General features: G+C 38.6%; 2 protein-coding genes across 2 annotated transcripts in view; both read right to left on the bottom strand.

Annotated features, from left to right (window-relative positions):
• The window catches only part of si:dkey-100n23.5 (cyclic AMP receptor-like protein A), a 45,109-nt gene extending 40,448 nt beyond the window's left edge, over positions 1-4,661 (bottom strand). Inside the window, exons 1-2 of the mRNA XM_018702659.2 lie at positions 4,493-4,661; positions 701-753 (exon numbers count right to left, since the gene is read on the bottom strand). Coding sequence (XP_018558175.1) covers positions 701-753; positions 4,493-4,573 — 134 coding nt within the window. The 5' untranslated portion in view covers positions 4,574-4,661. The remainder of the gene's footprint in view (positions 1-700; positions 754-4,492) is intronic.
• Positions 4,662-7,658: 2,997 nt separating this feature from the next.
• Positions 7,659-9,671, bottom strand: mid1ip1a (MID1 interacting protein 1a). The gene has a single exon (XM_018702784.2). The coding sequence runs from the start codon at positions 9,012-9,014 to the stop codon at positions 8,508-8,510; it is 507 nt and encodes a 168-aa protein (XP_018558300.1). The 5' UTR covers positions 9,015-9,671; the 3' UTR covers positions 7,659-8,507.
• Positions 9,672-9,997: the final 326 nt, after the last annotated feature.

Consider the following 9,997-nt stretch of genomic DNA (forward strand, 5'->3'; position numbering starts at 1 on the left):
CAAATACATCTCCTACACTAATCCCTGCTGGCTTTATTGTAAACTTTACTCCTCTACTATCTCCTGATATTCTCCAGACATGCAGTTTGTCACATGTCTACGAGGTTCCTCCTCCAAAATTACAACTGAGTACTAAAAGAAATGGGAAAGATCATCTTTGCAATTATAAATACACTTTTTCCAGAAGACATTAGGTTCACAACACACTAATTTTCCTTGTTGGTAATTGTTTTTTTTCTCCATAATTGTTCAATTAAACTGATATATCATTCTGTAGTATTTAGCCCTGGGCCTTGGTTTGAGAACCTTTGAGATAAATCTTTAGTTTCACTAGATAACAACACTTTAGGTGCAAATTTTGAAAACTACTGCTGCAGTTACATCGATCACATTTTATGAAGAGTAAAGAATTAAAATGCTTTTACTTTGTTGGACAAAACTTTCTGACATACAAGACTCTACAATTAGTTGAATCGATACAGTCTCAACAACAGCTGAATATTATAAGCTTTATAAAGTTGGTATTCATTACAGAGATACTGTAAAGTGTCACATTAGTTTGCACAGGTTAATTTACTGTCAAACTCTTCCTCCATTCCAAACACACACACACACACACACACATATTACAACTGTGTAAAGACCTCTTTCCACATGTTACATGTCAGTGACATCATTTTGCTGCAGAGGCAATATTTACCATCCTGCTAAGGAGAAGGTCCCCGTGGCTCGTTTTACCATTAAAATCACCTCCTGTGAATCAGAAAAACTCATTACCATAAATAATAAAAACAATATATCATAGTTGACTTATGCATTGCTTACTCTGTGTAAATGTTTTTAAGGAATGCAGAAATGTGCTGAAAGGTGCAACACAACCACTGTACTGTCACCATTGTAATCATAAGCTCAGAAATTACTGGGTTGACAAGACTGCCATTTGCTACGTGCATACAAACATGTGTGCAGTTAAGGGAAGTATAAGAGAACAGACTTTGTGTACCACTTGAAGCAACCAGGAATGTAAACATCTCCTACGTAGTGACACCTACGACATCTAAGGTGTTTATGAATGTCACATCCACATGCATTTGACCCATTTTAACACATTATAAAACACAGAGTGCTGGTACATGACAGCTGAGTAGAGTGATATACAGGCAGGCTGCAGATGTTGTTGACAGGGCTAGAACCTGACACACTGCATATTATTGCAATGGCATATCCAACCTGAAACTGATCTGAGAGTTACAGAGATAGAAACGAGAGAGAAAAGTAAAAGAATGGAGGAATGAAAGGAATGAGACACGTAGGGCTAAGTCATGTAAGCTGAAGGGGCCAACAGAAGTCTTGCATGCCAAACAGAGCATGGCACGTACGCACTATCAGCTGTGCAACATCACTGCACACCTATACCCTTGGAAAAGTCATAACAGTTACTTTCGATTTCAATCTATTGCCAAAACAAAAAAACATCCCAAGAAACATCACAGTATTTTATGAAAGGTATGGAGGTGGATTTGAAAATTCATGTACTAATTTGTTTTTGCAGAAGCGTAAGATTCCTGCATGCATTAACTCCCTTTTTTGGTTGCATTGTTCATACAGAAAAGATTTGATTTACTAAGAGGTACTAAGACATTTTTTTTCTCTGAGGCCTTTTATCAGTTTATTACTATTTTAATCAAATTTGAATGACTGCCCCCAACATGGAGGTGCAGAGGTGTTAAAAAGACTCCCACTCTTTGGTCTTTGTTATAAAAATGTTTCATAAATAGTGCGTGAGTGATCTTGATAATGGAATGGTAAAGGAATTATCTTACTTTACAGTGTCATTTTTGGAATGGGGTATTCTCCAACATCTGTATCCTAGGTGTCTTGGGCAATAAATACAGTATTAGCATGAGCTGCCCTTTGATTCTCATCCAAAAGGATGAGCAATGAACTTTAAATCAGCTTTAAATAAAAAAAAAGCAAACAGTGTAAAATCAACAGAAATTTTGAAAACTATCTGCAATGCATAATTCATTAAGGCCCATTCACTAAGTAGTTTACCAGTACTGAACTATCCAAATCTAAAATTCCTAATAACACCAGAAGACCTAGTTAACATTCAATTAGAAGATATTTGGATCTTGGAAAGTCAAAACAGATTTATGAACATGAATCATGAATCACAATCCCTTTTTTGTTTGCACTTTAAGAACATTAATTTGCATTAAGATTTTTTCAAACAATCCTAAACAGCACAGAAGAATATAGAAAATGGATGATTGTATGAATATTTTGTTATCAATTTTCAGTAGGAACTTGATGCAAAACTCAAACTGGGATAGCTGACTAGGTCAAATGAGACAATCAGACAGTGTGCAAAGCTCTGATCGATTGCTTGCAATTATGAGCCATTGCTTGTCAATAAAGGAGACATTTGAGCTCTAGGCAAAGTAGCATTACTGCAACATTCTTCCTCTGACATAGTTAGGCTAAGAGAACAGATGATAACCTGAAGCCTAAAGCTGCTGGCACGTAAAGATACACCTACTCACATTCACACGTTCACAGCACCAGAGACAGCACTGATTTTGTTTCTAATCTGCCAAGCATATGTCATCCTCGATTCAGCAACAAGGTGCAACTGATTCAAATAGGGTATTTCCTAACTAAGTAATTCTGAAGATAAAGGAAGTACTGAAAGTTTTATCAATAATCTTTTACCAAAGATTCACAAGATGTGGACTCAACCACTGGTAGATATAATAAAATGTAGTTTAAAGTTGCTTTTGTGAAACTTTTGTTCAGTTTTTGTGCATGACACTTTGCCAAAGAGGTGCTGATTCAACCACATGGTATGTGGTTTTGCAGTCAGTAGTGATTGGTATTGCAGTACAGTGTACATTTCTCTAGTTGGTGTGGACACAGTAAAAGGAACAAATTACACTACACTGCAATCAAGTAAAACTTTGCAAACCATCACATTAACAGATGCTTTTGTGTGAGATGACTTACTTAGTATTGTGCCCCACTTAAGTGCTGTCAAGATGTAGACACTAGAAAAGTGTCCAGTGCTCTAGTACAGGCGCTTGTAATAAATTGTACAGTTGTTATTGTACAGTACTGTTATTGTCTTCACCTGTATTTTCATAGTCATCTAAAACAGATAAATCAGTTCACTCTTATCATTTCAAGATAAAGAACCCCGTGTCTATCTTCATTCATACCGACCAAATCATGTAGACTGATTCCGCATGTCTGATACTTAAACCTAAAATAGTGCTGGTAAAACAAAGAATGAGCACATCGCTCCATCATGTATAAATAACAATAGCTAAAAGACTTGAAGCTGGTAATGCTAAGAATCCAAATGTGGTTTAACTAACTCTGGCTAACAAGCTATTAATAGGCTAAAACAATGCTTTGAACTTTGAATGAAGTTATCTTATGCTTACAATCTATATGAAGGCAAATTCTGCAGAGAGTTCAAACCACAATCAGCAATTCTGATATTGGTGCTTATCGTGTGATTACATGGGGTAGGTGTGTTGGAAAGCCACCCAGGGGAGGGGAAACAGATTCATAGTTTTCCGCATTTTATATGTTCCTGCTACTTTTAGAGGTATCATTAGTTGATGTTAAACTTGAGATATTACCAGAGACTAGTGATTTTATTGCATGACTGAATCTTTCTGAAATCTCTTAAAAAGCAGCTTTAATTTCAGAAACAATCTTAAGCTAAGTGAGTTTTGCAGTTAATCATTTAATAAGCTTTAGTATTGACAGGTTTTGAATTATTTAGTTAAGTTTATGTCTTTTTTTGAGTGCACAAACTTTGTTTTCCTTTATGATTCATTGTGTATAAGTATAGATGATTAAATAAAAAGACTTTAAACCACTGTAGATAATTTTGACAAATTTAAAAACTGTCTCCAGAGTCTTTATGGTGATCTAGCCTAGACCTGATAAGTCTAAATACAGCTTTTTTGTTTGTTTGTTTTATCTAGACCTGGTCCAATGTAGCCTTTGCAGAAAACAAGCAATGAAACTGACTCCCGCTTCATAAATAAACAAAATAAATGTTTTACAAACAATGCGGTTCCAAGGGTTTCGAGGTTTTAACCAGGATGATTTGCACCCTTTTACACCAATAAGTGAATCAAAAGACGGGAAAGTGCCTGCTCAACATTACGGTTTTCGTTAATTGTAAGCTAACTCCGTAAAAAATACAACGGTATCTAATATTTAACAGGCCAATTAATGCAGCTAGTTAGCATGTTAAATGACAGTATTCGGTTATACAGTTATAGTTTAGCAATGCAGATGTCAGGCCTCTTATCACTGCCCATTCGATCGATCAATCAATAAACAGTGAGGCAGAATAAATAATTACCAATGCCACAAAAGCCCTGAGGTGAGATAACAGTGAAACGTTATGAAGCTAACCAGCTAATTAGCAACAAAGCTAAAACTGGGATCACAGTGACGTTGGGCTACTTACGCATCGATAGTCCTCTGAATGTGTTTTAAAATATACGCATCGTGAGTCGTTCCGCATAGAATTTGTATTTTGATTGTCCATTTTGGCTCAGAGTAATTTTGGGATAATCTAGCTTCAATGTGTTTTTGTTTTGCTGTAGCTTTTCTTGTACTTCCTGTTTCTACGGTGCGCACGCAGGGACAAACAGCACCATAGACCGTTTGAGTCGAATTGTCATGGAGGAGCCAGAGGTTTTAGGTTGACTTTTATATTAAAGCTCTACTAAGTAACTTGTTTTAACTCCCTGTGTATTTCTGCCGCTCTTCACGTTAACATAAACAAATACATTTTTACAGTGTATGAAAAAATCCCTAAATTCCTCATCACACCATATTTATAGAGGTTTAAGCAGATTTCAACAGATCAGTCAGTGGTGGAAAGCAAATATATTCAATCATTTTCATTTCTTTTTTGTGGTACTTGTACTTTTCTTGAGTGTTCCTGTGTTCTGCTGCTGTATTGCTCTACTTCCACTACATTCAGAGGAAAGTATTACAGCTTTAACTCCAGGACATTTATTCAGAGTTACTTTATACTATACATTTCACAATAAAATATACAGTATGATGCATAGTTAGATAAACTGCACAACAGTATTTAAGCTGGCTAAACTTAGTTTTTCTTTTCACTTACTGTAACATTACAGTACTTTTCATACTTGGTAATGCATCATCAGCCACACAGTATTTATTTATTTTGAAATACAGTTTTGCAATAAGACCTACTTGTAAGTTTGTGCCTAGTTTTAAGAGTTGTACTTGTAATGGTGTAGTTTTACAGTGAGGTATCAATACTGTTATTTTATCAGAGGATCAGTTATTTGACCTATAACACAACGCCTCATGACAGAATGAAACAGCAGCAGTGTTTGGGTTAGTAAACCACATGGGATAGCAAAACCAAAAGCAGGTTAGCGATAGCCTCTGGTATTCACCTCAAGGTTAAAGATAGGCTTATCTGAGTGGATGTTTTTCAGAGACCAGCAGCCTCATTCACAGTAAAATGCAGCAAGGCATGTTACCTCTGCCCTAAATGTGTGGCTGCATTGCCTTTAAAAAAAGTGACAGAAAAGAAAGAATTTTCAAGGTGTGTCATTATAAAGATGTTAAAGCAGTATTGCTTCCTTTGAAATACTTTTTCTTCCCCTGGATTTCAGACAGGCTTTATAAAACCACATTAGTGTGAAAGGGGAAAATATTTAGATTAATGTAGGTAATTTCTGAAAGTTATTGGTCACTTTAAGTATTAATTGCCAAAAATGTTCACAGGATGGATTCTATATTTTGAACAAATGGCAATTAACTGAAGAAATCTAACATTTAATGTATAATCCAGCTGTACTCCACAGTGCATCTGTATAATATCAGGCTACATCAAATATCAACCATTTATTATGGTATTAAGTATCCACTATGGCACTTACACTGAGATTGATGTATTAAAGTGACTTTCTATTGCATCTGTTATCATCTTTTCACTGAAAAAAGGCACCTTTTATGCAACTGAAAAGACACATCTTTCTTGTTGTTTATCTAATTTGTAATCCATGTGTGTGCGTGTCTGAGTTGTGTGTGAGAGAGAGAGAGAGAGAGAGATGGGCCGAGAGGCAAGTGGGTGTGTTGTGCTCTATTGACCTATTGTGACACTGAAACTCAAGCCGCACCCGTTTCCCTTGATGGCCTTTGAGGCTGTCACTGTCAGTTACTCAGGCAACAATGAAATCTGTTATTTCTTTTAACTGCTTGGCAAGATATTACATAAAACAACACATGTATGCATGTGTGCACACCACAGCCTCCCTTTGTTAAAAATACACATAACTGTAAAAATAAAAAGTAGACTCAGCTGATTCCAGTGCACACTTATAATTGCCATATTTATCCCCAGACTACCGTATACATATATGTAAAATTTACTGTGTGGGCTGATTAATATCACTACATTCAGGTTTTTAGCACTTGCAATAAAACTACTGCACTGTAGTCTGGGAAATATTCACTTCACACAATTAGACTGAGAAAAATGAAAGCAAAAAATTATGTCAGATACACTCAAAATGGTCTTATAAGATGTTATATTACCAGGCAGTCCTTTATTTTCCCTCAGGCCCTTTAGTTTGAGAGTTTGAGTGGTTCAAGGTGTAACTTAAATGTTAACTGACAGGCTACATTCCTCCAACTGCAGGTATTTTTAAATCTGCCTCTCCCATTTTACACATTTAACTGCTTTATACTTAAATTATGGTGTTTTTGGAAATTTTTTTTTGAGGTGTATTATTACAGATGCCAGTATTATTGGCTTATTGCTGATTGCAAATACATTCATCCACAATATTAACACAACGTGATTGTTTTGCTGCATTTCCACCCAGACTTTGAACAGACAGTACCACAGTGTTATAAACTGCCTCTTCCCTTCAACAGGATGTAGTTCAAACACTAATAACCAATAAAACAAATAACAACAACAACAAAAAAAAATTAAAGAATCCCATTCTGAAACAAAATGTCTGGAGGGAAACAAACATAATCTTTACAAGAATAAAACCCTTTAATAGCATCCAGTCGACAGGAAGAGAGCAACAGTTGTGACTCGACTCTTTGCAGGTGTTTACATGCTGTCTCTGCGCGGCAATGGTTACATCACCTGTTTTCAAAGCTGAGGGGATGGATCCGGAGACACTTTCAAGCAGAGAGGCAGACAATAGCGTTTCTGTCTTGATGCCTTTATGTTTTGTCTGACATTTTGTAAGTTTATTTAGTATAACCCGGTCCTTTCCAGATCTCTGAATCGCTGCCCACATCTCAGATTTTTGTCAGCGATAGACGTGATTTGAAATGACTGTTCACTCCATTATCAAACTTTCCCAGTCCTGAGGAAACAATGTAACTGAATATTTATAGACAGAGTGACAAATCTCAAGACTTTAAATGGAGAAACATAGATAATTAAAATGCCATTTGTCTGACATACTAAAGAATAGTTTCAGTAACCCTGCATAGTGGTGAGTAAAGACAAGCAGCAGCCTATGATTTAAAAACATTTTTGCTCTACTGAATAGACCTAATTAAGTTTTTGTGCTGTTTGTTCCAATTTTCAGGGAAAAAAATCATACACAACAAACTGATGAATTATATAAAAGTTTTATTTTACAAACAACCATCATCGGTACAAAAAGGTGCAGAAGGTGCATACAAAAGCATTTGCTTGTTTTGACAGATGGACATCTCAAGTAATACCTTAATAATAGCATGTAAATGACAATAACAACAATACATCTCATTGGAAACCATCATTATTCTCTATGCAGGAGAATTATCAGTTGATTCCAGTTCATTGACTATATGGGACAATAGGAGATCACTGGCGGCTGCAGTAAGCGTCTGCCTCCTTCCACACAAAGCACAATTTAAACACACGGACATATTAGATTTTGAAGGAGCGCTGGTCGTACACAGACAAACACACCTGAACACACTAACATCATCAGCATCACAGAGAGGAAGCTAAATCTTTTGCCAGTATCTCCCCCCCTCCTACGGAGGAAGCGGTTCAAATGAAAAGTCCTGTAGTTCATACAGTCCACTTCTTCTCCAACTTTGAAATAACATGTGGCTCTCAGCCATACAGTGTAGTGTGAGGTAATAAATTATACATTAAATATAGATTTAAATATGTTTCATCTGTGTATCAAAGGAACTGAATGCATGATGTGTACAACACTTTGGAGTGCAAAACATGTGGGTTTGGTGTTAAGTACACAAAAGCTTTCTTCAAGATCAACACATCTACAGTCCATACCACAGAACACCATATAGGCCTATACGAAGAAATAAGCTGCCATTTTTCTCTACCATTCAAATGTTTGTCCATAAATGTCATCAGTAGTAACAGCAGCGACAAGGTCTATTGAAAAGTCAGTACAGCCAGTCCAAGAAAGGAAAATCTGGGCTTTCAGTTTCTGTGAGCTCCAGCCTTACTGGCCCCATCCCCCGATGCCGATCTCCTGCTTGTAGCGCTTGGTGAGAGAGTTGGCCTGCAGCGTGAGCTTGGACAGCACCCCTTGCAGCCCGGTCAGATGGAACTGGAACTGTTTCTCCAGATCCTCGTCTTCTTCCTCGTCGTCGTCCGAGGACGAGGAGGCGGAGGAGGAGGAGGATGCGGAGGAGGAGATGGACGCGGACGAGTTGACGCGGGTGATCTTCATGCTCTCCTTGCGCCTCTCGTCGGCTGCGGCGCACCGGACCCCCCACTCGATGTCCGTGCGGATGGACTTGAGCAGCTGGTAGTAGCTGTACATGTCCCCCTCGTCCACGTCTGACTTCAGGGAGCCCATTTCCCTGTCCTCGTCCAGCGGGACGTCCCGCAGTAGGCTCGGCACCATGATGGTCTGGTCCATGTTGTTCACGGCGCCGATAAAGCGGTTCATGGCATTGAAGAGGGAGTTTTTCTGGTTGGGGGTCTCTGGCAGCTGCATCATCATCTTGGCGAGACTTTTTCTCTTTTTTTTTTCCTCCTTCAGGAATAGAAGTGATTCGAGTTGCTCGTCTTGTTTATTCTCCTCTGTGAGTGCCCTGCTTTAATTCTGGGCTGATCGGCTTAAAGAAGCGGCTGCTTGTCTGTAATGCTGCGGCAGGGATTGGCTGTCCTATAAATCAGGCGAGATGCTCTGGTAGTTGGACGCGGTTCTTGAGTTTCCCTTTTGATGACTTCTTACGCCCTTCGTGTTCTTTCTTATCTGTGGGAGGACGGGTGCAGCCTTTATATGCATTGGGTTTCGTGTTTTGAAGGCGGGCCCAAGACCTGTTTGTCAGGTTCTCCAACTGCAGCTGTAACCGGACCCAAATGACCTGAAATAGCACACAGCAGAGCAGAGAGAGTTCGGCACATTTTCTAGAAGAGGAGTGGCTCCAGATTGATAGTTGGGATATACCCTAACTTCGGCAGAATGTAGAGATCCCTGAAGATACTCCAGCTCGACTGTCAATTTTAGGCTGAATAAGTCCAGTGCTCTGCCACGCGTAATTACGCACAGCAGCTGTCAGTTCACCTCTCAACACTGTCTCATCTTAAACTTGCAATGCGCAGTCCGGTAAATCTGTGCTATGATTTGTCTTCCGGTGAAAGAAGTGACTGACATTACATCACCACATCTCACATTCTGTTCCAGTGAGCCAGGCCCTGACCGAGCAGACCGGTGTCATGAATATTCATTGAACAAGCCATCGGCCCACTGCTCGGAGCTCCCGCTGAAGCCAATCAGACGTCCGTATGCGTTTCCGAGGCGGGACAAGTCGACAGTTGGACCAATGACGAGTCCACTCTCGTCTCCCTCACATTGAGAAAACAGGCGCAACACGTGGTCGAGCTCTCGAGCTTTTAATAGTTATAGATTTTATTCCTAGATGGACTTTCAGTGTATCACCCCCCAGTGCTGGGATGACAATTTAAATCCCTTACACAGGT

The sequence above is a fragment of the Lates calcarifer genome, linkage group LG1 (genome assembly GCF_001640805.2).
Source record: "Lates calcarifer isolate ASB-BC8 linkage group LG1, TLL_Latcal_v3, whole genome shotgun sequence".
NCBI classification, from domain to species: Eukaryota; Metazoa; Chordata; class Actinopteri; family Centropomidae; genus Lates; species Lates calcarifer.

Coding starts and splice junctions, on each gene's coding strand:
- mid1ip1a (XM_018702784.2), bottom strand. CDS start 9,014: ATGATGATGCAGCTGCCAGAGACCCCCAACCAGAAAAACTCCCTCTTC.